The sequence below is a fragment of the Ixodes scapularis genome, unplaced genomic scaffold, assembly GCF_016920785.2.
Source record: "Ixodes scapularis isolate PalLabHiFi unplaced genomic scaffold, ASM1692078v2 PGA_scaffold8__174_contigs__length_109621045, whole genome shotgun sequence".
NCBI classification, from domain to species: Eukaryota; Metazoa; Arthropoda; class Arachnida; order Ixodida; family Ixodidae; genus Ixodes; species Ixodes scapularis.
In genome coordinates, this window is record NW_024609883.1 from 43,876,679 (window position 1) to 43,903,934 (window position 27,256).

The following is a 27,256-nucleotide window of genomic DNA, read 5'->3' on the forward strand; positions in this document are numbered from 1 at the left end:
ACTCGCACGCAAAGTTTCAACAAGCCTTAGAAAACTTTAGAGCACTTAAAATCCTCCAAGCTGGTTTTTTTTAAATATTATTTTGAGATCTCAAGGAACCAGTTGCTAGCTTGAGTGACATCCAAGGCCTAAAACTGCAATGGCTACTGGTTTCGAGTTACCATCTTTGGTCAGTGCTGTAGCCGAACAACACTCTGTATTGTTCGGCTGGCAAAAGCAGTGGATGGCAAAGGAGGCATTGCATTCACTTCAGACAACTTTTTATTGCCGCGAGAGGAACCTAATGCAAAAAGCTCAGCCAAAATGAACCTGCCCATACTGGTGGAGCAGATTTCCTCCTGTTCAGTGTGCACAGAGCGTTTGCTTTTCGCAGTCACTCTTTTTTTCACATTACCATCCTTAACTGCCGGTGCACATTCAAGACGTTTGTTCTCTGCCAAGGGATTACCAAAAACATTGGACTCCTCATGCCGAGGAACACCAATGCCGACCAGGTGAGCCGAATTGCCCGATCCCCTTCTTAACCTGGGCTGACGTTTCATTGCACACATTCAGCGGCACTACTTCTTCGTGTAGCGACAAAGTCAGCAGCAGAGTGGGTAACTGAACCAATCGGTTCGTCTTGATCTGTAGAAAAGGCGCCGAAAAAGACAGGACAACGCAAGTTGAATGGTTCTTCTTTCATTTTTGTCTTTTGGGCCACCTTTTCCACACATCATGGCTTCTGCCTTGTGGCGGGCAACATTGAAGTGGTGATCAATCTTCACCGTTTATGCTAAAGTAGATTGTTTTTTTACCTTTTTTTTTTTCTATTGGCAATATAATAGTGCTTTTGGAAGTCTACAAGTATGACCTTGAATTTAACTCTGTTGCATGTTAATGTGTACATGCGCACAGTAGGTAAGACCTCCATGAAATTTGTCTCCCTTTCCCAATAAGTTTCCAAAAGTGAACCGAAACTTCGACAGAGCTGATGTTTCGGTTCCGGTTTTTCATGTTTTAAAGCAAGAATTCACAAAATATATTCAATTTTTTACAAACCAAATGACGTAGTGCTTTTTAATGTGGAATCACTCATAATCCTGAAATTTTCGGACGGAGTCGCTTTTTTAAAAAACACTGAACCTAGAAAAACAAAAATTTTTCTACTTAATTAGGACAGGCATGCTCAAAATTAATGGATGTCGAAAAAAAGAAAAATGTTTTCCCAATATTTATGTTAGATTACGAGTTTTTCCGATTTGCAGGCGAAGCTGAAACTACCCTGTGGGACGATGACGATAGCATTTGTACACTAATACAATTTTGGTTTTGCTTGCAAGTCGAGAAATGCGCATTGTAACAAATATTGGGCAAAAACAAAATTTTTTTTCTGACGAAAATTTATTTGAGACATGCCTGTTCTAACCAGATAGAAATTTTTTTTTTCCCCTAGGTTTAGTGTTTCTTAAAGGCAAAGCATTGATCCTCTAAATACATTATGTCCCAATAAAAAAAAAATTAATAAAAAATTGAACAATTAACTAAAGTTTTTAGTTAATTAGCTAATTACCCCATTTTGACTCTTTTCAAGTGGCCGTCATGACTCAGTGCTAAAGAAACCCTACCAAGTTCCCCTTTTTAAAACATTGTGAATCAACTAAGAAAACCCTGTTTACAATGTTGTTCAATGTGCAAATGCTGTTGCCTTGCAGCTTGCAGAGCTGGCCGGTCCGGGTGTGAGGGTTGAGATTGAGCAGAACCTGCTCAACAACAAGGTCAAGACCATCACGGCCTACTACGGGGACCTGGTGGTCGGCTGATGACCTCGCCCTGACCCAAGGGGGATGGGATGCTCCAAACTCGTTTGTTGTTTCCACGTTTGTTGTGTTTACGGTCTCTTGGAATGTAAGAACTGAAGCAGAGGCCCTGCCTTAAGATTTTTGGAGAGAAACGGTGTCATTACGAGTGCACCCTTTTTATGCTGCTGAAAAAGGAAAGGAGTCTGCACTTTTTTTTTTCTCCGAAGTATGCAAAGCTGTGCCTCATGGCCAACATCCCTTGGGGCATTGAGGGGAGCATTTTTGTGAACAGTTCTTATGTTGTGCTAAAGAAATACAATGCGAGTTCTCATGTTGTGCAAAACTATATATATAGGCCTCTTTTTAAAAAGATGCCCAATGCTTCTCAGGGCATTGAGAAAATAATTTCTTTGGGCAGTTTGTACATTGAGCAGGGACACGGCAGTTCTGTGAAAACACACAAAGAAAAGCCTTTTGAAAGGCCTAGATGGGACACATCTTATTTTTTGCTTCTGCAATTTAACTTTTTTTTAATATTTACATCATTTGATGCAATTTAGATGGAGGTCACAGCCTGCTCTAAGCCCCGTCCACAGATCAGTGGCCCCACTCATACTACTGGATTGGCTCGGCCAAACACATCCGCAAGCCTAGTGTTTCCCTTTCGCGACATCCGATGCATCTAGTCTGGCGTCCGACACCGCCTGCTTATCGTGCGAGCAGACGCGCGGCACCCTTTGGCATTGTTTGCTATTCCAGCACTGTTTATCGTCATCTGCAAAACCCATAAAATGTGTGGCCATGAAAGCTGCGTGTTGGCGTCCATTTTCGGCTTTTTCGTCTGCTATTTTGTTCCAGTCTAGAAACGTCTGCAACACTTGCAAGATGCTACCATGAAAGCGGCATTTTAGCGTTTCATCATGCATGAGCGACTGTCCAGTACAAGCATCTGTTAATGTGCACTAAAAAGCGACCGAGAGGACCAAAAAAGTCAGCAAAGATGCAGTTCTTTCATCATTTCTGTTCTTGTTGTCTTTTTCGCATGGCATCCGCGAATAGAGTGGTTGAGCATCATAACGCACAATTAAAACGAGACCTAAAAATATTTGCTTTGGCAGGCAAGGTGCACCGTGAAACTTGATAGCTAGTACTTGCCTTTCAAAGCGAAATGACGAGAACATACCTGGACAAACTTGATGCATGCCGAATGCCCCATTTTCTCCAGCCAAATGGCTCTCAAATTCTTACCTCTGTAGGTATATTTTTGGTATTGAACCATGGTGGAAATCACGATTGCACTAATCACAGTGCAGCGGGGCCGCTTTTTGGGAACCAACATCTTTATTCAGCATCAACACACGCAAACAAACAAATCAAGTCAGATCAAGTGACATAGTTGACATGGGATGCTAAGCTTATGCCAGTTCCGCTACAAAAACAAGCATCTGCACAGCGCTTTGGAAGGCATGTACTTGCAACAGTTGTTTGCTGCAAACTGGGTCGGTTTAGACCTACCTCCAAACACCTCTGTGAGCGCAGAACGACTCGCACTCATAAAAATGAACAAGCTCAACGATCTCGGCTCGTTGAGAACGCCGCAAAGGCTGGCAGCCATGTTTGTTATCGTTGGAAACCGAAGCCGAGTGAGGGCGACTTAAAGTGCCGACCTCTGGTGTGGAGTTTTAGCAGTCGTACACCTTTTGTGGAAAGCGATTTAGGCCCAAAGAGTTTAGTGGATTTAAAGAGTGCGTTTTCGAAAGGTTTGTGCTCTGCTCGTGACAGCGTCGATTGTGGTGGACAGTGTACATATGCATGTGCGGAAACATTTATGCCCCAAAGGAATGTGGGACATATTTTTGTAAGAAGACAAATGTACTGTGCAAGATACACATACTTTTTTTATTAAACAATTATTTATAAAGTACAATGCATCAGTAATTTCTACGTAAGAAAAAAAAAACTTTTATATATATGTACAGGCACAGTGAAAAAAAAGAAATTTAGTCTATGATGCGGCAAAACAGCAAAACAGTCCACTTAGTTTATAATTATCTCGGAGATAAAAAAAGCACAGAGATTTTATAGACAAGTATTGGCATCATATATGTACCGTACACAATAAAATAGCAAGACAGTGCACATAAGTCACGCGCACACATAATAAATTGTCGCAGCAGTGAACAATTTTTTTTATATTCATATTTAACATTATTTGACGTTTATACAAGTTTTTAAAAGTTACCCCAAGTTGGCCTATACTCAAATTTACAACTAATTTTCTGCTCAAAATTGTCTTCGCTCGTAATAATAATTCGAAGCATTTCCCGGGTTGTGGTCCGTGGAAGACACCTGAAAGCTGCGTTAGCTGTGTTGGAAAGCTAGCACGGCAGGGCTACCGCAGGAGGCTTAGTTGCCATTGTAACTTTTTGTATTTCCTCGATGCGGGTTCCCTTAGCTTGCCATGCTTGCTCTGTCTCATTTCAGAACTGGAGTAATAATTTTAGCTCACTGGTTCTTATCCTTATATTGGTTGCTATATATCTGATCAAGCTCAGCTTTGTATGAATACTCCCACAGTTAAAGATGAGTTTGACATACCTGTGAGAGCAAAACCAATGTCCAGCTAGCTCTTTGAAGCCGGAGGATGCTCACAAGTGGCGGAGACTGCAGGTACATCGATAGATTGCAAGTTATGACACGGCTCTGAGGTCACGTGCTTCTTCGTTGCAGAAGATGGATTGTCATTATCACTGTCAGCTTTCCGTTTAAAAAAGCTTCTGATGTTTATTTTCATTCCTGACATCAGCCTATGGTCATATAAAAAAGTGGGATTGGGTGCGGATTGTGGCCCATTCATGCAACTGAGGCAGGAAGAGAGAGGCAGCAACAGCAAAGTGTGCCCCTCTTTCAGGGATATTCGACGGTGTCACGCGTGTGAACCCGATGGTATGAACGAGGACAGTCCGACACGCCTCTCCCGCGTGAGTTATGGCCCGGGGGAGTATCGTTGTTGACATGGTGCAAACAGAGTTTCGCAGAACTGCATTGTCCAAAAGAAGACGCCTGGCCCCGATTTTGACGCTCCTCTTCTCCTTTCCCATGACCGCAACGTGCTACGGGCAAAGGAGAAGAAATACCCAAAGGCACATATACAAAAAAAAAAAAAAAAAAATGAAAGCCGTTTACAACTCTTCTCACGCAGTCAGTTTTCCGAGGTGCACGGAGTGAAGGGGGAGCGCGGACTATCTCCAATGCTACGCCGATTTGTTCTGTTGGTTTTTTTTGGAAGAATCCTGCTCTGTGTAGAAGACGCTCTGTTTTGGGGCATTTTACTGACTTTCACCAGATTGCCTGTGATTCATCACAACACAGGACTGCGGTGTTCTCGGACTGCAATGTTCCCTATATTTCTTTTTGTTTTTTAGTTGGGCGCAGTGGATCGCAGCTGACCGAGGGGGGATCGTATTTTTTTTTTGTGTTTATTGCTGAAGGATCCAAAGAAACAAAAGTGCGTGGATTTTATTTTTAGGATTACTTTCGGTTTCTCTGCTAGAAAAGCTGTGGCTCGACGTCATTCGATCCCCCATACCCGAGAGAGCTGGAGAAGGGAGGGGGGAGGGGGGGGGGGGGCAAGTGCCCCTTTTGCACTCCCCTGCCGACGCCCACGTCCACACACGCAAAATTTGTCTGGCAAAGCTTGTCTATACACTTTTTTTAAGATGAGAACAAAGGAGAAATGGCTATGGTATGCAAAAGAGAATGAGCTGATCTGGATATATCAAAAGTTTCATACACTTTTTTTTAAGATGAGAACAAAGAAGAAATGGCTATGGTATGCAAAAGAAAATGAGTTGATTTGGACATATCAAAGGTTTTGGTTGGTTCTGTTCACCATTAACAAATGTTTTGATACTGCAAAATGGTTGTTTCATAGAATGTCAAAGCTTCAGGCAGACCAGGATATATCAGTTTGCATATCGTGAGCTTGCAATTTTGCTATTAATGCGATAGCGTTTAGGAGCTCGTGTTGCAAAAAATCCAGCGTCAGCGTCGCCAAAAAATCCCATGATGCAACGCGCGCAGCCAATTGTGGAGTCGCACGTAATTGTGATGTTTGGCCCTAATAAGCCGCTAAATTTTCCCGCCAAATTTAGCATAAAATTTTCCCATCATATTTAGCAGGAAATTTTCCCACCAAATTTAGCAAAAGATTTTCCCGCAAATTTAGCAGAAAATTTTAATGAAAACGTGACTTCATGTGACGTGACGCTACAGACTAGACGACGCGCACACTCTTGAACGGCTTGGGAACAAACGTGGGTTTATTGAGGAGGTTCTGCAAACGGGGCTTGATAACGCTATCACATTCCACTCTTAAAGGCAAAGCTTAAGCGTTTCTCAATGGGCTTTAGAAACAAGTGTTTTCGCAAAAAGCTAGGTTTATTAATGCATGCCTAAAACAAAAATTAAAAAGAAAAGCAAGACCGTACAGCTATGTGTTGTCACACCAAGTATTTAAAAAAAAAAATAAGTAATAGCTATAGCATTTTTTATGAAGACAACACCAAACGAATGAGTATCATTTTAGAAATTTCTCTAACTCAGTAAAATCTCTCCGAGCAAATTTTGTAAGTGTCCAGTGTCCTTACAGTCCCACAATGATAGTGACAGGCTCAAAATGTTTTCTTTTTCTTTCTTTCTTTTTTTTTTTTTTTCATTTAAGTTAAAGGAGTACTCCGGCAGTTTTTTGGGCTACCCAAAAAAATTGCATTTTCTAATTACCCGGACTTCAATTTGCACGGTATGCTATTTATTCTCTCAAAATTCCACATAGCAATTGAGAAAACCGTTAATGAAAATGACGACGAAACCAGCATTCAAATTTTCGCACGCGCTCCAGTGGTGCGACATCGCAAATGGTAGACTTTCAGGTCATGCAGGTAGTCTTAAACAGAGTATTTCGAGTGTTTTTTACATGCTTCTCGGTTAATCAGTTACCAAGCATTCTTTTCCAACCATCAAATTTCTTGTAATCAGTAGGGAACATAGCTTACTGCCCACTTTGTACCATTTCTGTCGTCACACTTCAATGTTGCCAGTAGGGGTCCCGGTTTGAGAAACTTGAAAATTCAGTAACTTCGCGAAATGTTTTTCTTTTCCCACAATACCTAGGGAACTGGTAGAGCTGTGTCTCTCGATGTGTTGAGCCAATTTTGAGGCAAATCAGCGACCATGAAAAAATTACCAGAGTGCCCCTTAACCAAATACAACATGTTCCAGACTATTCAAGATGGCCAGTCTTAGAGCTGGTCCCCAGAGAGACAAGCACATAATGAAAAGCAATAAATATGATTTATTCCACTGCTCAAGTCAAAACAGTTTTATGCAGTTGATACATTGCACTTCCATTAATGTAAATCAGTGGTTCGTTATATATGTACATACATACACTCACGACTAGAAAAATGGTGCAAACAACAACCCACGCTTCCCACTATCCCGTCGCGTGCATATAAAAATAGTGATTACTATAGATTGTGGACGTTGAAAATGTGATCTCTCTAAAACAAAATACTGAATCCGCAGCTTCCCATTGTACTTTGGACTACGGCCAGAAGCTTCGGCACCCACTGTTTTGCCTTATTTCCGGCTAGCGTTGCCAGACTTCCGCTAACCGTGCGCACTAAATGCACATGTTAGCGCCGCTTTGTTTAGTTTGTAACGGGGAACGCTACTTATCACGCAATACTAACAACATATACGCTTGGGTTCTAAAACGTGGTTTGAAGACGAGCAGACGGCTATGGAGACTTCGCCGCTGCACAAAAGAACTACCTAACGTGGCACCACCACATTGATTGATGAGCGGGCTACCAGACAGCGCAATGGTCGATACCGCAGGAGCGGCCAAAACTCCGACTACCTACCATAAAATACCGGGCAAGAGCCCACTCAAAATTTAGAGATAATCGTGAAAAAATGGGAGATGGGCGCTTGTCCGGTCATCAATTTTACATATCAATCTACTGTGCATATTTTCTCAGATCTTACAAATTTGGGTATGGGCGCTTAGTGTGGAATGGGCGGATGCGCGGTATTCTACGGTGGTGTTCGTTCTTGTATCTAATTGTGACTTGTGCTTAGTTTAGCAGACGAAGCGAATTCAATCGCTTCGTCCGCTTCCTTGAATTTTAACTGTCAACGATTACAAGTGACTGCCATCGTGTGGCGTCATCTGGTGGAGAGCGTCCTCTCACCACCATCGGAAAGTGTGGAATATCACAGTCTAGCTGGCTACGGACGTTCCGTTTCCCAACTCCAACCCCCCCCCCCCCCCTTTTTTTTTTTTTCTTACCGTCTCTGGCATTGTATTTCGTTTGCAGAAATAAATATATTGATTCCTAGGCGACGTGCGGGTTTGGTCGCCCGATCCCAGTTGTGTCCCAGACGGCGTCCTGTCACAAAACGCGCAATTGGTCCGTCGTCTTGCGTGGTCGTCGTTGACGCCGGCTATACTCTGCTTTACCTCATGGTGGACCGCAGCGGAAGCTAGATGTACTACTTACTATTCTAAAACTTTGGCAGTTTCTGCACTTATAAATGTCGTCGACACGACTGGCGACGACATTTTTTTGTGGTCGCCACTCGTGGCGACCACAAAAATAAAGAAGAAACGAAAAGTTAAAAGAATAAAAACGTCATGAAAACTTTTAGTAGCGTCCCTCACAGGGCGTTTCGATTCTGAAATAATACTGCCTGTAGGTCTCAAGTATAGGGGGGCACTTCCAATCTTCCATCTTTTCAACAGTTCTGCGAGGGTTCGACAAAAAAACACACGCATCCAGCAACTTTTTTTTTTTTTTTTTTTCCAGCGAGGTTTTTTGAAATTTGCGTTTGAGCGGTCTCATTGGCGGAGTCATAACATTGACAGTGTGCCTCTGGTTCTTCGATTTCGTACCCCAGAAAAACTTTCTATGGCGTGACAAAAACGTCTCTGGCCGGGTAATCTGAAGACCGTGCCACGAACCGTCCCCGCCTATCCAGCGTTGTCAACTCGTCTAGTGCCCGCCCGCCCTGACCGCCGCCGGTCCTCTCCCGAAGGTCGTTACGCAGCACTCGCGGGACGTGGAATTGGCTTCGACGACCCGCAGCGCCCTCTGCGGCCCGTCGTGAGGTGAAACGTAGAATAGACCCGTTTGCCTGTGCAGCTACCTGTCGGCTCGTACAGTGAATCGTAGGGTGCCGTAGCAGGCGTTACTCGCGCAGCGTCTCGCTGCGCTGCTCTTTGATCGGCACGTGGACGCAGCGCTCTTCGTCGAACATCAGCTTCTCGGTGAGGAAGCGGTGCTCCTCCTCGGCGTGCCACTTCTGCGGATCGAACTCGGGGAAGAAGAAACCCATCTCGCGCTTGGCGGAGGCCTCGGAATCTGCGCCAGAGTGTTGAGAAAAGGACGCTTGGCGGTGCTGTGGCACGGTGCGGTTTGTTTCATTACGGCTGAGTTGCGCTTTTGCACGTCGCGCAAGTTTAAATCGGAAGATGGGAGCGTGTCGTGCGGGCTTTAATTGAATTGTGCCGTACCGTTCCCGGGCCTTGAAAAACAAATGCAGAAAAGCAGTTGCCTCTCTTTCTGCTGGGCACAAGCTGGCATTTTCCGAATAGTGACTTGAAATCGAGCAAGCCGATGATTTGCGTACACTTTTAGAAAAATATGAGGCCGAGGAACGAACACTTGGCATTCATTGTCTTTACTTTTTGCGGTCTCAGCTGGGCAAGAGTGCACGTGTAAAGGTGGTTAGATCCAGAGAAACACCCTTACAGTTGTGTGTTTAGGCCAAGCAGCTAGGATGCAGGTTCCCAACGTACCAGGTAACTATCCCCATGTTACTAGAACATTGTGACCTAACATTACTAACGCCCTCCCTAAAAATATGCCCGAACTGGAGATTGGTCGAAGCAAGAAGAAGGAAGTTTGCTCAAACATTTGTTCCAGCTAATGGGAAGGTGCGACAATCGCACAGGGTAGAGTGGTTTCGTGATCGGAGTTTACAGAGCGCAGCATAATCTGGTGTGCTGAAAGCCGCGCTACCTTTCTAAAAAAACTCGGGGGATTCAGCATTTTATTATACTTTATAAAGGTGTTGTCAAACTGTAAATGGCAACGCGACCACCTACATCTCTTGTTTATAATTCTCGCCCGCATTTATAACCCAGTCTTCCAAATGTTAACTGGTCTTTGCCATTGTGGCACTGCTGCCAGCTTAGGATGGTACCATGGAACATGGCAATAGTAACACATGAGGCATGATGCACAGGACCGTTACGGTCACACCCCCTCCCCCAAACCACTATAAAGCAAATGCAAAAAAGATGAAGAGAAAAAAAAAAAAGGAGCAGCTGACGATAGCAACAATGATGTCCCCCATGTTTTGTGAGGGCAATATCGCCTAGGAAAGCTGCTATAAAAAAAATATGTGGTTTGTGTGTTTGCACGTATCCGCTGCTCATTAAAAAGATAATTAAAAAACCAAGACCAGACTTGCCTGCTCCGTGTGCACCATTCCGAGTGTCCGTGAGTCCGAACCGCGCACGGATGGATAATGGCGCCTCAAACACTGCCCTGAAAAAAAAGATGCGATTGTCAAAGGGAAGCTCAAGGCCTCCACGAGGCTTGCTAATTGCCGCCTAATTAGGAGCTCGCCGCACGGTTCGACGAGCAATCTGCACATGGCGTCTCGGTTGGCTGCCTCCTTTTGTTTGGCGGTGCGCGACACTGCATGTTTGGCTGCTTCATTTGACCTAGAGCCACTAACGACGCTTCGGCCATCCTGATGCTTAAGATCATGGTTGCCGGCTATCTCGACCCTTAGCTAAACTCGCCATAAACGTTTATCCGTCCTCTGGGAATGTGAAGACGCTCCGCGACTGATCGAAATGACATCGCCTGGGCTTTCTGGTACCGCGTCTAAAGCTCAGGAAGCAACATATTTTTTCGTTGTAACGACCGCTAATAGACATTTCCGGATATGTGCGGCAGTGCTGCCGCCCGCTCGATGCACCGCGACTTTCCGACATGCGGCACGCGAAATCACCCAGGAATCGAAGACGAAGTTGACTCTGGTTTAACATTTTGTGTATTTTGGGGTTTCGGAACGCAGAGAAGGCAGAAGCAAAACAAGGTCTGCAGCGACCTTCTTTTCCGCTTGATTCGCTTTTTGTGCGTTCCAAGCTCCCGAGATAAGAGGGAACGAATCGTGCCGCTTTCAGATTCATTCGAGTTGACGCAAGCGTACGGCAAACGGCCCCTCAATTCCTCTCGCTCCGAAGTTTTCTGGGATTTTTCGGAAAGGTCTACTGTGCCCGATCTGCACCAAGGTGGCGGCCACCGCGAGGGTATTGGAGTGCCAGTGCTCCAAGTTCAGTTTTTTTTTTTTTTTTAGTGGCTCTAGTTGGACCGCGCCTGCATGCTGTTGACGCGGGGTGCGAGCAGCCCGCGCTCACTTGGAGACCTTGGTGGGGCCCAGCAGCGTTCTCCACTCCCGGATGGCATCTTCCTTCGCCAGGATGTGGACAGACAGTGGACCGCTGAAGCGACGGAAACGGAAGATTTCATTCTTTATGCATTCTGAAGAAACGGACGACACCCACGACGTGTCGTGCCATTGGCCGCGCGATGGCCCCGGTTCGTGCCGCACATTGGAGTGAGTGCTTTGGTTGCGTTTTTGAGTGCGCTCCAAATCTATGTACCGAAGTTTGAGGAATTGCAAGCTCGGTATTTTGCAAATTCAGTCGTAAGCCAGAGTTATTAAATATTTTGTGGGTACCAAGTTTCACGAGACAAGAAATACAGAAACCCTCCAACTGCTTGCATAGAGGGTGGCAAGCTTTTGGTGAACCGCTCAAATAGCATCATTGTCCAGACGGACAAAAAGGCAGACGAGCGTTTGCATTGGCTTTGTCCTACGTGTTTTGCTAACACCATCATCCTCGGGTTCAGTTTTCAAGAGAAAAGAGGAATGGCTTGCAGCAATAAGGTCACGGGATTTCGTAGCCAAGTGCAAGCGGTTTTTAGAGTACAAACTAACTGGCATCACACCTGCCATCATCAGGGTCACGAGCAAAAGCGGAAAGGGCGAAGAAGCTCTGCCCAGCGTGGCATGTTTTCCTCCACCCGCAACCCTGCCCTTCGACCCCGTCTTCTTTCCGCTACTTCGAGCCAACTAGGAGCTCGCACTATAGAACTTCCTGGTCTTCAGGTGATAATCAATTCATGCATTAGCAAAAAAAAAAAAAAGTAGTTGTAGCAGTTAACCTCCAAGGTATCGCAGCAATGCCAAGACACAACACAATCTGGCTACACTTCTGCTGGGATTCTCGGTGAAGTTGTGGAAAGATGACCAGCTAGGTGTACGTTCCGACCTATGTCTCATTATATTTAAAATACATCGTTGATGTAACCTACACACAATCTTGGGCGATTCTATTAGAGTTTTTTGTAGCGCATGTATGTTGATGAGGGACAGGGCAGAGCAAACCGAGTGGAACTGCAAAGAAATTGCCACACCCGTGACTGCAACGGACATGTGTGTGGTGACATTTGGGATTCCGTACGTACCTTGACATATAGCTTGTGAGCCTGTCGAAGAAGAACTTCTCTGAAAGAAGAAGTCGTGTGGGAAAAAGAGGAAACGGAGCCGTCAGCAAGGATGTGTCACTTAGATATTCTGCTCCTGTCTTGTCAAGTTTTGGCATCTTTGTAAAGCATGGTTATATAAAGACATGTTTCTGCAAGTACGGTGAAATAGCTACAAATAAAAAGAAACCATTCTCTGTTGGAGGTTTTGAACGGCAGGACGAGTTCCTCCCATGAAGCCCTCCACTCATTCCACTTTTAGCAGAGAAAACATTGGAGAGGAGGAAACAACTAATCGTGGCAAGCAGGGGCTTTGTTCAAGGGGCCTGTCTCTGCTTTATTTTTTTTTTTTTTTTACTTGCAACAGATTAAAGGTGCACATAGATCACCAGGATATGACGCTCAGTTTCAGGTTGGCCCAAACATGGTCAAATGCAACAATGCCAACTCGTGACAAATATTAACCATTGCACGAGACACTGTAGAAAAGGCCGCGGAATTGAATTGCCACTTAAAATCCTGTTTCGTAGACATTTATCACAGGAAGTTGTACTGTACATGCCAAGAACATTGCGATTGTTACAAGTTACGTATAACGAAAGGCGTTTGGCGGATCAATTCCTGCGGAAGAGTGCACCAGTGCTCGTCAGACGGGCTTATGCCAAGACCCAACACCGTCGTAAAAGGCTCAAAGCTTTCCAGAAGTAAGAAGAGTTGTCAAACTCGAGTTGTGGCTCGGATAAGGCGAAAAAACTATCGGGTGTCCCCCTTTTAGGCTAGCAGATAAGCTCTCCATTAAGATAACCTCGCTGTACTGTCAACACGACCGCAATCACGTACACACACACACGTGCTCTTGGAGCCCCCTTGGCAGACTCCACGGAAAAGCTCCCAATTATCTGCGGAAGGGAATTTAGGGCCCCGAATACTACACAGATGCAAGATTTTTGTTGTCCTTGCCCTCTGAAGCCACGTGTGACGTTTTCTTGGAAGGAGAGCGAGCTCTGGGCTTTCAGCGTTCCTACCAAACACGCACGCTCGTGCAGTGCAGGCATCGTTCGGGGGACCATGTTTGCGCTTGTAGCTTCAGCTTCACTCACTGAGATCAGCTGCTTCACTTGCACACAAGGTGAAACAAACTAGAGGTAGCGTAGCTCCCAGAAAAATGACTGACCAAATTTAAGTGATCATGTGTGACACGCAAAAACAGAGACTCTGATGTGCTTGTGCTGAAGACCGTGGTCTTGCGGTCATTTAAATAGTCTATTTCTGTTCTGTCCTGTGATTACTGCTCTTTTGTTTTTTAATGAAGTAACCATCTTTTCAGATCATTCACTTCAAAAAAAAAATTTATATATATATATATATATTGATAAAAAGGCACATCTGGAAACCGGATAGTTATGGCAGTAGGACTGTTCTTACCGCGATGTTCACCATAGAACTTTTCAATCTCCTCTTTGGAGTAGTTCTTCACCTTGCTCCTCACGAAAAAGAAATCATGGTCCAAAATCATCCGACGTACGGCCTAAAAAAAAAAAAAAAAAAAAGCCCAAATATGATTATAATAGTGAAAGCAGGGAAAAGGGGAACGCTACGAAAAGGACTGGACCACCAAGGTGTTCCGAAAGGAAGTTATCGTACTAACACAGCCTGCAAAAACCACCGAGTGAACTTGTCATGTTGGGATTTTGGTCCAATATGCATTGTGCCGGTCGTCATAGCATACTCGAACTTCAAATGTTTACCTAAGATGTGTAAAAAGTTAAAACGGAAAACGTTGAATATTAAGATTGGTCTGAGAACGAAACGCTTGCCGGTGGTGAAACCGGCGGCACGTTCAGCGCCTGATTTTACATCATCGGCTAGTCCAAGGAAATGTTCTATGACACGAATAGATGGTTCTGTTCCTCCGTGAGCGCGAGACCACAGCGGCTTACCTGTAATTTCACCGGTATTTTGCAAACATCGGGCTTGAGAATGGCCAAAGTCAGCTGGAGTCTGCTCGTGATGCACATGGTAATGTTGATGTTGCAGGTAATGGCATCGGAGGCTCTGCGGCGCTTCGCTCCAAGCAAATATGCAGATAATCGCGCCGTGTACCTGGACACGCTGCGCGGTTGCATTAGGAAGCCCGTCGATTTAATTGGAGACACATCTTGACAACAAACTTCCGTCAAGGTTAAGATAGCTTTTGCATTTGCCTTTAAAAACTGTGCGTTCAATAAAAGCAAAACGAAGAAAAAGTGATGCGTTACGAGCGAAACCTAGTGGTCATTAAACAGTCAGTAACTAAAAAGAAATACTTTAATTGTAATTTTTAGTTTCTTTTTTTAAATGATGAATGAAGAGATAAATAAAAAATAATAATCTTTCGTATTCGATGATAGCTTGAGCCAACGTTGCTTGAGCTGCCTGGCCTTTAAACCATTATAATAGCCATAATTATGTATGATCTTGCTTTAAACTTCCTTTTATTTAGTTTTTGCTGTAAATCCTTACATTTTTTTTGTATTATCAATAGACCACTGTGGGCTTAAAGGACACATGCAAAGGAAAAAAACATTTTTTTTAAACGGCTTAGATGGAAAAAGGACGCCATAAAACGATTTTACAACGAAGAAAAAAATTTTTTAGAGCTATATTTACGGCGCAAAACGAATTTGTAGTTGGCGCCCGCGGGCACCGCGGAAAAGTGGTCTGTATTTATCACGTGACTGGTCTTTATGTATCACGTGGTGCTTGCGTTCTTTCGGAAGCTTCCTATGGCCTCTAACAGTAACTTATTTATCTTTGTTTGAAGTAAAACAAAAAACTAAGATGAATAAGTAACTTTTAGAGCCCAAAGGAAATTCATGAAAAAGCGCAAGCAGACGTGATAGACCTGTGCGCCGGTCAGACGACGGCGGCGGCGCCCCGAAGCAGACGAACTTGTGCGGCGGCGGCGACGGCGGCGTGGAGAAACGCGTTGAAGCGGCGTTCGCACAACGCTCAGCGTGCGGCGGCGACGCAGCGCGGCGGCGCGCGGGCCTACCACGTGACCAGCGGCGGCTCCCGCGAGCGCCAACTACAAATTCGTATAGCGCCGTAAATATAGCTCTAAAAAATTTTTTTCTTCGTTGTAAAATCGTTTTATGACATCCTTTTTCCATCTAAGCTGTCTAAAAAAATTTTTTTTTTCCTTTGCATGTGTCTTTTAATGAATAAAATGTAAGTCACATGATTATATCATGACGTCATGATACGAGTTTAGACGTTTTCGAATAGAGCGTCAGAATGTCAGAACCGAACATCGCCGCGCAACCAGCGCAACCTGAATGAAAAGATGGCGTCCCTGGAGTGTGTGTTTACCAGCGATGCGACCGGTCAGCTTTTCAACGCCTGCGCGTGGGACGTGGTGTCGGGGTCGGTGTTGGCGCAGTACAAAGGCAACACAAGCGGTCCGCGGACTCTGTGCATGCTCGGTTCGGACTACCTGGTGAGCGCGCAGCCCGATAAACCCGTTCTCCAAGTGTGGTCCCTTCAGCGCAAAGACCACAAACACATGGTGTGCCCCGGCAAGGTGACAGCGCTGGCCGCTTCGCCCGATGGTTCCCACTGCGTCGCTGGTATCCAGGAGAAGATATACGTCTGGCAGGTGAGAGAGCACGCTCGCTGAAAACACAAAATACCGGGCGAGGGCAAGGCACACGCAAGAAGAGGCAGGCCCGATATTGTGTTAGCTCATGCCTCTGTTGTGGGGATTCGGACTATTAGCAGGGACAAAACATTCCCATTTAAACTTTGCGATGTTCGCTCGGTTTGGGTGAGTTTATTGATTGTCGTGATGTAGGCTGTAACGTGAGACTGATATCCTAGTCTCAGATTCGTTTGTCATGCTAAACTTCCACCAGTTTTCCTGCACTCTGTTGTGTTTTGTTGATTGCTTGGATGCATCCTTGGCGTCTACTTATGCTACAAAATGTTTTTCTGTGTCTCAGCATTTAGGCATTGATTACATTGAATAACGGTTTAAATGTACGCTAAATGAAATAAAAAACTTTAAAAAAAAACTTCGAAGAATGCTATTTACAGAAAAGTTTACTCAGGACCATTTTGTCCAACTTTGCACTTGGGATAACGTGGCCCAGAACTGCTCTGTCCAAGGCCATACCGTGCTACATCAGTGTCCTGAGCTTCGGATTAAGAAAACCAGCCCACACCGACGGTGTCACAGGGACGGTCAGTGAAATCAATCTATCAAAAGCGTTAAGCGAAAATTCTTCACACATCTTGCTGAAATTTGGTCTGTAGTCACTGGCAAGACGGGACGGGACGGCTGAGAGACCACCCTGTCATTCTGACGCTGTCAGTGGGTGGAGATGATGAGCTCAGTATTGGTGTGTGGTCGTGTACTCGCCATCCCGTGAAGCGCAGTACAGATTTCGGGTTAGCAGTTGTTCCGCACCGAATGATTCCTACATCAAAGGCACTCAATTCACACCTAGGCTGAAAGCATGGTGGAAGCTATGTGCTCGTTGGAGCCAGTCAACCGTCTATCTTTCGCCACATGATCACTCTCCCGCCCTTATACACGTGTAGAAAGAGGGGTCGGGCGACGAAAATGAGGCAGCCTATTGGTCTGGTGATTGCGCGAAGCTCCCACCAGACTGTCGGCTTAGGGCCGTTTCAAAGGTGGACTAGCTCCACATGACAAAATGACAAATCTGGCTTCGATATGTGACGAATTGCCCTCGTACCAGGTTTGCTCGGGGGACCTGCTGGCGGTGCTCAGCCGCCACTTCCAGCCGGTGACGTGCCTGTGCTTCTCGGACGACGGCGCCCGCTTCGTGTCGGCCTCTCGCGACGGCCAGGTGCTCGCCTGGGACCTAGCGGACGCAGCCAGCGCCGGCTCAACCGAACCCCTGCACGCTTGGACGCAGCATAGCCACGATGTGACGGACTTGCACATTGGCCAGGGAGGCGACCTCGCCCGCGTCTACAGCGTCTCCCTGGACCAGACGCTGCGGGTGTACGCACTCGACACTGGGGAGGTACTTGCCACCGCAGTGCTGGATGCGGCGCTTGCGGCCGTGGCAGTTGATCCTGACGAAGGCAGCACGTTTGCGGGCGCCAGCTCGGGCAAGATATTCCAGGCAAGTTCGACGTCGGTCGTTCTTGGAGGTCGCGTTTGTTCTCGTGGCTGCAAATGGCCCTCCGAGTCTGGTCAAGGCCTCCTATATACACTGTGCCTGTCAGTAAGCTCTTGGGGGGCCGTCGTCTTTCTCCCTCTTTTCCTCCACTCTCCTCCTCTCCCACAGCATTTGCGTGGCGCGAGAGGGCGCTGCCTCGCTAGGACGATCGCCCGCTCACGAGCTCACCGATAAGCCTGCGTTCGCAGCCATCGCCTCGTGTATTCCTGACTGCGCAGGCTTCGCGTCTTGTGACTACTCTACGTTGGTGTTCGCATTCTTGTGGGCTGTTTGTCTAACATTGCGGTGTCGCATCCTTGTTGGTTTTGCGTTTACGAGCCTTCAATTCTTCAATGGTCGCCCACCGCTTTGCCAAAGGTAAGCACATGCAAGATTTGCACTCTCAGCCACTGTGCCTACGTGTTTTTGTGGTGTTATGACACCTTTGTGACACCACATTAAATTATGTTTTATTACTGTTTTATTTGTGGATTGTTCGCCAATATCCAAAAACCGAGCGACGCAATGGGCGACAGTGAGGAATCTTCATCGCTTGTCGCCGTCACTTGTCTTATTGTTCGCTAAATATCTTACATGTGGTCCAGCCTGGCAACCAGTACACACTGAAAGAAGTGTATTCGGAAAAAAATCAGTTCCCTGATTCTGTAGTGCCATTTATGGCTGCATAGCAAATTAAACATATAGACAGCAAGTAATATTCATGTCATACATTCTCTTGAGTGTTCAGGCTCGCAATTAATTTGCGTTCTTACTGTTTCAGGACCGGATGGCATACTGTTGTGTTCTCCATTGCCACTGTAGCACCAAAAGAAAGCCTCCTGGTGTGTCCTTTCATGAAATTCTATCGGAAAAAGAGTCAAGAAAGAAATGGATTCTCGTAATCCGGCGGGACAATTGGACATCGAACACGACATCAAACTACAGCAAGGTATGCAGCAAGCACTTCAAGGAAACAGACCTCCTAGTGGAAAAGCAACATCGTCTCAAGGAAGGGGTCATTCCCTCGGTGTTTAAGGACTACCCCTTGCATCTCCAGCCCAAGAATGTAAAGGAAAGAGGCGACCCAAATGTAAAGGAAAAGAGCCTTCTCCAGTGACTGTGTCCCTTGAAAGATCTGTAAGTTGTCAGATGCGACAGGAGGTGAGCAACAAGCGCAGCCTCTACCTACACGACAGCCAATCAGCACTGCTGGGGTTGAAGCTGGCATCGAGCCAACCGATTTCTCTGCAGCCGACACCGTGGAATGTGGAGCTGTATCACCCCTATGCCTAGAAGAGCCAACCATGACAGGAGACCGATTTCAGCAAGCTCGTGTCGTCATAACACAAGTAGCGGACCACGGTACGCAGGCTGATCTCGGGACAGCGTCCATCTCGTTAGTTCTCAAAAGAATGAGATGGAACAGAAAAAACTCGACCTCAAAAAACAAATCAAAAAACTTTGAAAGATGGTAGACAGTTACAAAGAGGAACTTCAGAAGCTACGGGATGACTGCTGCGCTGCCGACCTGTCCTATATCGACGAGCGGGCAGCTGAGAAGTATTATTCAGCAGTATTCCTACTTGAGCAGATTTCTAGCTTCAACCACGTGAGGCTTAGTTGGTCTGAAGATGCCATCCGCCATGTGATTGTCCTTGGGCATACTTCAATGAAGAGTTATGAACAGACGAGAAAAGAAGGAATTCTGAAGCTGCCATGCAGGAACACACTGCAAAACTATCTTGGAACTGCAAGTGGTGAGATCAGGTTATACAGTTTGATCAAAGCATGCCCGAAGGCCAAAACTGAACAGCTAAAGGTCAAGAATCAAGGAAAAGCTTCAGTACAATAAGCAGCAGGATGCCTTTGTCGGCTATACCAGCATGGGAGAAGCTGACGATGGAGGGGCACCGAGAAAAGCACTGTGATGAGTCTTGCATATTTGCTGTTGTGCCTGCGTGAACGGACTGTCGACATCAATCCTCATTCCTGTTTCCTATTTTTTTTACGAAGGGTTGCAACAGGAGCTAGTTGGGCAGGCTCCTCGTCTTCGTGATAAATTGGGTTGAAGACACTGGATTCCGGATCATATGCCTCGTCACAGACAATCACAAGATGATCAAGAGCGCTACAAAAATCCTATGTGGGGGCATCCTCACCTACCGAATCGAACAACCTTACAACCCTGACAGACACTTTTTTTCTCAGTTTTGATTCCTGCCACATTTTGAAAAAATTGTGTACGTGGTACTCCGGCGATTTCTCGATGGTCCCCGACTTGCCTGAAAATTTGCTAAACACACTAACGAACATTGCTGCAATAGTATCCCAAATATTAGGTCAAAATATTTGTTTTTTGCAAAGCTACAGAAATTTACAGTTTTTGGTCTTCACCTTGTTTTTCAAACTGAGTCTCTACTGGCAACAACGAAAAAGTGATGCCAGTGGAAGGCATGGGTTCACTGTTTGGACGGTAGATTTTGTTCCCAACTGATTTCAACAAGTTTCATGGTGTCAAGTGAATGCTTTGGAAACTCGCTCCAGTACCCGTGCACCAGCACAGAACAAATGCTGAGCATAGTCTATTCTTTAGGCTGCTTGCTCGACTGGCAAGCCTGCCTTCCACTGACATCACAGCACTGAAAAGTGCGGGTATATTTAAATGTTGGTTTTTGCAACATTTTTATTTACAGATTTCACAAAAACTATTGGGAATTTTACGATACTAATTAGCATACCGGAAACGGTAAACGTCGAGGATTAAAAAAATACAGTTAGTCGGGGTACCTAGAAAGATTGCTGGAGCACCCTTTTAAAGAAGATATATGACGAGCAGAAAACCTGGACCGTCGAGCCAGTGAGGTTTCTGAGCCGAAAATGTGTGTCCGAACAGTAATGAGAAAATGATTGTCGCAAGAGAGGTTGAGGTCTTCTCTCCAGATGTGATTGCTTCGTGAAGGTACTTGAAGGATCAAGGGGGGCACTCTTCTAACACTTCATTTGCAGCCTATGCAATGGTAGCCTTCATGGGAAATATGTGCCATTTATTCATACGTCGCGACACGAGCAACAAGACTCTGCACATCTGCCAAAACTTCCCAGATGTCCAGCATTGCGATGATCCGGAAGACCCTCCGCTAGAGTGGCCTGAGACAATACTGCCAATGTATCTTGAGGAGCTCGGCAAGAGAGTGAACACTCCACGTCAGTTTTTGAGTAAGGAAACTTACGAGGCTCTGCTTATGACCTCCTATTCAACCGTTGCCTGCGTCCAGTATCTTTTCATCGAGGAACACTACTTGTTCGTCCTAACACAAAAATTAAGTAGCAACCCGATTGAATCACTCTTTGGGACTCTTAGAAGGTTGTTAGGTTGTAATGACCAACTCAACGTGCGGTCTGCTCTGGCATGCCTAGAAAGGATCCTGAAGACTGTGATTGCGATGGCTCCGTAGTCCAGCAACGTTGCTTATGACAACGCTTTTGCGTCCTAGAAGGACTTCTTGCCGTTCGACCGCCAGCATCCTAAGAACAAGTGGTGAAGTTTTCAAGAGGAGCGACTTTCATTTTTTGGATGATTGAAGACATCGGAAGTTGAAGCGTGCCTACCAACGCTGCAACTTTCAGCAACTGCATCTGCTGGTGGCTACGTGACCCGCGTTTTTTGGCGAGCAAAGGGGCTGCGAAACCTGCTGTGCAGTGACATCAAAGCCAAGGTGCAACCAACCTTTGCAGAGACTGACTCAGTACCAAGACAGAGGAAGACTTGTCTTTCCGTCAGATAAGCTCCTTGATTTGCTGGACACGCGGGGAGTTTGTCAATGTAACGCTAAAAGATTACCGAAGGCTGGGAAAGCCTTTGGCGGTGCTTCTCAAGCAAGGTGTTCGAGCCTTCTCCTCATAGACACTTGTGAGGTGCGAAAGAGGTGACAAGAACCACAGGAAGAAGTTTGCAGAACTGATGTGCATTAGGTTCATCGAGTCACTACTTGTAAATGTGACATTCTTAAAGACGGACAAGAGTGGTGTTTACATGGCATTTGCCAAGAAGCCACTGTCGCGCAAATATGTGAGGTTGTAAGCCTGAACTGGAGACTTGCGCACCCATGAAATTGGCGTGTAGAATAAACTCTGTTCGTCTCACCATGTAGTTATGTCTCGACCCTATTTGAATTTCCTCAACTCTAATTACAAGATGTTTGCCTGTATATGGATAACATAGAAAAATCTCCATAATGTAATTTATTCTCTCTTGCCGTGCACTTGTAGAGAGCCTGTGAGCATTCAAAATCATCAAAGGGTGGCAATGTGCATTCTACCCTTATCAGCTCTTCCTGCTTACAGCTAATGTCAATTTTTATTTTCTGGTGAAGTTAATTGCTATTTATAACTTTCATATAAATCAATACAAAAAATCCATGTATGAAAAAAAAAATTGGTGTTTATGTTTTGTTGCTGATTTTTGCAGCTGTAATACACAGCTAGTTCTAATACTGTGCAGCCCACTTATAACAATAATGAGAAAACCCGTAATTTCAATCGTTATAACTTAATATCGTTGTATCTGGACTAGAAAGTGATCATTTTGTCTAGAAACTCTAGGAACTGATAGTTATAAGCGGTACATTATTACATGTGGTATCGTTGAAGTGGGTTGCACTGTACTGAACTTTGGCACCTAAATGGAAGTATGGTACACTTTATTATTTTGCATGTTTGTCGCGACATTCTTACATTAGGTGGTGGGTTCGAATCCCGGCCGAGGTGCCCGCGACAGAGGCTTATTGCGGGGGAGGTGCCGTGGTAACCAAGCTTTCGGCTGCACGTCAAAAGATCCCCAGGTGGTCGAAATTAATCCTCAGTCCTCCGCTGGGGCGTGCCAGATGCCCATCGTTGGTTTGGCGCGTAAAACCCCAAATTTGATTTTTTTTATTCTTACATTAGGTCACAATAAAAATATCCAGGCTGTCCAAATTTAAGCTTGTCCGGAGTCTAGTTGCACGTCACTCGCTGCAACGCTAGCGGGGGGGGAGGCACTGGCTTGATCGAACAACATTTTAGCAAACGCCCATGTATCACCGAATGACACTTAGAAGCGGCGTTTTCAGGTGGGACAAATGGGTTCACATTTTTGCAATGAGCCGCCGCAGACCGTCGCCGCGAAGTGGCGTAAGCGCAGCGCGGTGGATGGGTTAAAGCGCGCCCCCGTCATTCGCTACAACATCGATTCGCTCAAATGTCGCTGTTCGCTAAAACGTCATTCGCTCATGCGATATGGACCCCAAGTGGGGGGCGGGCGGGGGGTGTAAAACAAAGAAAAACAAAATTATGCGCTATTATGTTCGCTTCTTAAAAAGATTCTGGCGTTCGAAGCTTCTGATGCTCTAGTACACACATCATTAAAAACAATAGAGAGTTTTAGAATAGCGCACGCTAAAGTTTTGCGTGCGCAAAGAATAGCGTCGTCGCCACTGCGCATGCTCAGAACGCAAACCAGGTTTTTCGCTTTGCGTGTGCTCTTTTAACGTGCGCTATTTCTCGGAAATAGCGTGCGTACGCAAAGAGTCTTTGCGCTTCTCCAAGGTGGATTCATGATGAGAAGTTGTCTAAAGGCGAGACGAGCAGAGTTAAAAAAATGGGGGCTTCCAAGTGGCGGCTTCCAGGATTCTGTCGGCGGCTGCTTTGGCGGCGTCGTGAGTGCGACGTTGGCGGTATCCTCGCGACTGCGATTTTCAATACGGGACGACATTGTACTCGGTTTGGCAGCGATCACTGGCAACTTGATGCTTGTGACGCGCGAACATTTCTCGGCGAAGGTACGATGTGCGAAGGTTAGTACACGAGACCTCTCTTGCCGAGGCGACGCAAGCGGACACGACCGGTCAACCGCTCGCGTCGTATTCTCATGTTCAAACAAATCTAAAATAATACTCTGGACCAAAAAACATTTTTTTTTTTTGTTTTTTTTTTTTGTAAAGTTGCAGCATTTCGTGTGTGAAATAAAAATTGTGACTGTATCTTGGTGGCGTCGCAAGCGCGAGATGCTTGGGCTTTTGCGTCGCACAAAGAAACGCTATTCTAAAACTCTCTCGCATCGCGTGCGCTAATACAAGCGCTAAATTTAGCGCTAGCGTGCGCTAAAATTGCGTACGGTATTTTAAAACTCCCTAATAACAAAATAAACACCAGCAATCCCAGTGGGCCCATGCAGTCACGTCTTTTAAACGCCTTGCGTCTGTCGTGTCGTCTGCTACTGATCCTATCGAAGTGGCGCCCCCCCCCCCCCAAAGGCGTTGCGGCGAAGGCACGCAACTTCCTCGACGGCTGGGCCCCAGTGTATTCGGCGTTGTCTGCTAGGCACAGAGTATACAGGAGGCTTTGGTCTAGTCTGTACCGGGTTGCGCGAAGAACGGATTGCGACGCAGTCAGCACGAGCGAGGGATTGCTGGTTTTTACCGTTTATCTTGCTCTCAAATGAATGACCCTCGTTTCATCTTCTGGTGAGCTGGAACATGCTGATCGGGAGCGTTAACTTAGGCAGTGGGAGTTTTGAGTTTGTCACTACTCTGCACATGTAAAACATGCTCACATCGTATTTGTGCTAACTGTGTCGCATAGTGTTGAGTAGAATCTCCCTATAGTGCAACCGGGCTTTCAGGGAAAATGTCTGGATGATAATTTTTCACTACATCATTATCTCAGATGTTGTACCAGTATTACCAGCATACTGAAACTTTGTTTCACTATACCCATGTCATTGCTGTATCGGTCTTCTTTACACCAAAGGTTCTGCTGTTATGATTATGAAATGACAGCAGTTCTTAATATACTACAGTGAAATCTCGTTAATTCAAATTCGCAGGTAATTCAAACTAACATACAGGTCCCATCCTACGTGTTTCTAGTCCCGGTAATTCGAACTTTGCACTATTCAAACAAAGTTTTGCTGCCCCTCAGGTTCAAATTAGCGGGATTTCGTTGTAGCAAGTTAAAGCGCACAAAAGCAAGAGTATCTCGGTATTATTTTCATGTATTGTGAGCAGGCCAGCTTGACATGTACAAGACTTTTGACGCTTGCTCTCATTGGAAGCATGTATAGAAAGCTCCCCTCATTGCCTCTAGTAAGTTTGGTATCTCTTTCTTTCTGGTATCCTATGTCTTGTTTGGGGACAGGATGCCATCACATACTGTCAATAGACTTCTCATCAAACATTAGTCCTACAGTAACCACCGGGGCCTGTGGCGACATCTCGTAGAATGGCACTACGAAAACAAGGGAAAATCGAGTGGTATTTGTTTACTAGTTATTTTTGTGCAGATATAGCTTGTGAAAGCTTCGCATTTTAAAGCAAACCCGAGACTGTGATAGAAGGCGAAAGATTCAAAAGTGTAAGAGACAAATATCACGGCAAGTAGCATTTATCCACTAATCTTTGCGGTTGCAGTACAAAGATAAGACATCTTGAAGAATCAGTCCGAGTGCAGGTCATTTGGGAAGCCAAAAAATGTGAAGGTGGAGCGACAAAAAACAAAAGAAAATTTTTCTCCCACACTCTCGCGCCAATTTTCATTTTGATGAGACGTGACGTTGCGAGCTAGAACCTGTTTTTTTTTCCTCTCCTCAGGTGTCGCTGCACAACAACCAAAACCCAGAGTGCGTGTTGCGCGCCGAAGCCACCTTCATCGGCCACCAGGCCAGAGTCAGCTGCCTCTCAATCTCGTTCGACGGCCTCCTCCTGGTGTCCGGGTCGGACGACACTACCGCCCGTATTTGGGACGTCCCATCGAAGCAGTGCATCCACATCCTCCACCACAAGGGGGCGCTCACCAACGCCTTTATCGTGCTCACTCCAGCCGCGCTGACGCAGGCGACAAAGGCGGCGCTGCCCAGCCTTCCACTGACTACCTTCAAGCGCTCTATGCAGGCAGCGAGGGACGCCAATGGAACGGCGGTCAACGTTGGCCGTGCGTCGACGGAACTCTGGCCGTCGTCGCTCGCGAAGGGGGGGGGAGGATACCGTCTGGCGGAGGAGTGTGCAAGGGCGCTGTCGTCGGGTGCGACGCAGGAGGAGAGTGAAGTGGAGGTGGCAGACGGCGCGGGGGAGAAAGAGGCGCTGAAGGAGGTGGCTGCGCTGAAGCAGGTCAACAGGCAGTTGTACAACTACGCCTGGAGCTGTGTGCTCGGCCTGCAGGAACCGCCCATGAAGCCTCGGTCCTGATCAGCTTAATAAACGGACGTGCGCTCTGCCTGTTTGGTTACCCCGCGTTTTTAAGTGTGTCGCGTTTGTAGGGCAGCCTCGGGAATTTTGCGCCCGTGGCGTGTACCCTTTATGATTTTACAGTATCGTCTGACACTCGGACATCATCTCAAAAGCATTGTAGAGGCATGGTATTTATAGGTATTGTGTGACGTCACTAGGCATTATGACATGATGTCACGTAATTCGACATCTTGACATGACTCTTTTGACGGAGTTATCCTAGTGCTACCGAACCAAAACGTCTACGGAGCACCATATGATTGAGAGAAGGTGTCGGAGCTTTCTGCTTGGCTGATGTTGGCACCTGGAAAAAGAAGAACTAGAATGTATTCGGGGCTGGGTAATTGACAGAGGCCGTGAATCGCTACCTACTTTTGCTAGAGCTTTCCACAAATAACTTGCAGCGTGACTGGGACAAGGTCAGACAGAAAGAAAGCACGGCAAGCACTGAACTAGCGACTGATCCTATTGAAACGAAGAAATACACATGCTGCTGCTGCTGCTTGTGCAGGCATGCTTCTCCGTTGCCCTGGCGCTTCTCTCACTCCACACGATACCGACTGAATTATCCAAGGTCCAAAAAGCTGATCTCGCTGCTCGTCAAAGTCACCGATGAGCAACAAGATCAGCTTTTGGGATCTCGGATAACCCTCCCAAGCAGCACGGATTTTGGCCAAGCAATGGCCAATGTCTGGCGACGGTCTTTTGGCCAGTGGCCAGAGAGTGGCCATTCATTGGCTAATGCTTGGCCAGATAAAGGCCAGTCTCTGGCCACTGTCTGGCCACTTGGCCGAGGACCATTGCCAGCCATTGGCCGATGACTGGCCAACTCTCTGCTGCTTGGGCTGTCGGTATGGTGTGGAGTGAAAGAAGTGTCGGGGCCACGGAGGGGCATGCCTGCACGAGCAGCAGCAGCATCATGTGTATTTCTTTGTTTAAATAGAATCGGTCGCTAGTTCAGCCATAGTAGAAAACCCCCGAGAGAAGGAGCTAAAAGTACAGAACAACACCATCTCAGAACCAGCACAGGAATGATTTAATTTGACAGTCTTCCTTCTCTTCACATCCCCCGGTCATCAGGAGGCGCCACTAATGAAGGTATCAAGCAAAAGGATACGTGCACGACTGCAGTTTTGCTTGATACCTTCAAATGTGGTGCCTGCTGATGACCAGGGGATGTGAAGAGAAGGAAGACTGTCAAATTAAATCATTGTTGTGCTGGTTCTGAGATGGCGTTGTTCTGTCCTTTTAGCTCCTTAATTGTCTCTGGGTTTTTCTACTATGATTCGTCACCAGCTCGCCTGCGTCTTTACTCCAATTTCGCTAGCTCAGAGCTTGTCCTATGTTTTCTTCTCTGTCTGTCCTCATCCCGGTCGCACTGCCAAGTTATGATGAACTCTTACTAACTGGTC

At 46.1% G+C, this 27,256-nt stretch overlaps 3 protein-coding genes and 1 pseudogene across 3 annotated transcripts in view; 3 read left to right on the forward strand and 1 right to left on the reverse strand.

The window, feature by feature from the left end:
- The window catches only part of LOC8028659, a 34,843-nt gene extending 32,255 nt beyond the window's left edge, over positions 1-2,588 (forward strand). Inside the window, exons 12-13 of the mRNA XM_029967152.4 lie at positions 416-494; positions 1,695-2,588. Coding sequence (XP_029823012.2) covers positions 416-494; positions 1,695-1,802 — 187 coding nt within the window. The 3' untranslated portion in view covers positions 1,803-2,588. The remainder of the gene's footprint in view (positions 1-415; positions 495-1,694) is intronic.
- A 4,526-nt stretch (positions 2,589-7,114) lies between these two features.
- Positions 7,115-14,663, reverse strand: LOC8028658 (nucleoside diphosphate kinase 6). Its single transcript, XM_002400868.5, has 6 exons — positions 14,353-14,663; positions 13,838-13,940; positions 12,395-12,434; positions 11,281-11,364; positions 10,323-10,399; positions 7,115-9,208 (listed from the first exon to the last, which is right to left on the reverse strand). The coding sequence occupies exons 1-6, from the start codon at positions 14,536-14,538 to the stop codon at positions 9,036-9,038; spliced, it is 663 nt and encodes a 220-aa protein (XP_002400912.3). The 5' UTR covers positions 14,539-14,663; the 3' UTR covers positions 7,115-9,035.
- A 966-nt stretch (positions 14,664-15,629) lies between these two features.
- LOC8028657 (WD repeat-containing protein 18) lies at positions 15,630-25,832 on the forward strand. Its single transcript, XM_029967160.4, has 3 exons — positions 15,630-16,049; positions 17,155-17,547; positions 25,209-25,832. Exons 1-3 carry the CDS (start codon positions 15,738-15,740, stop codon positions 25,800-25,802), a joined length of 1,299 nt encoding a protein of 432 aa, XP_029823020.2. The 5' UTR covers positions 15,630-15,737; the 3' UTR covers positions 25,803-25,832.
- LOC115309022 lies at positions 18,149-21,760 on the forward strand (annotated as a pseudogene).
- Positions 25,833-27,256: the final 1,424 nt, after the last annotated feature.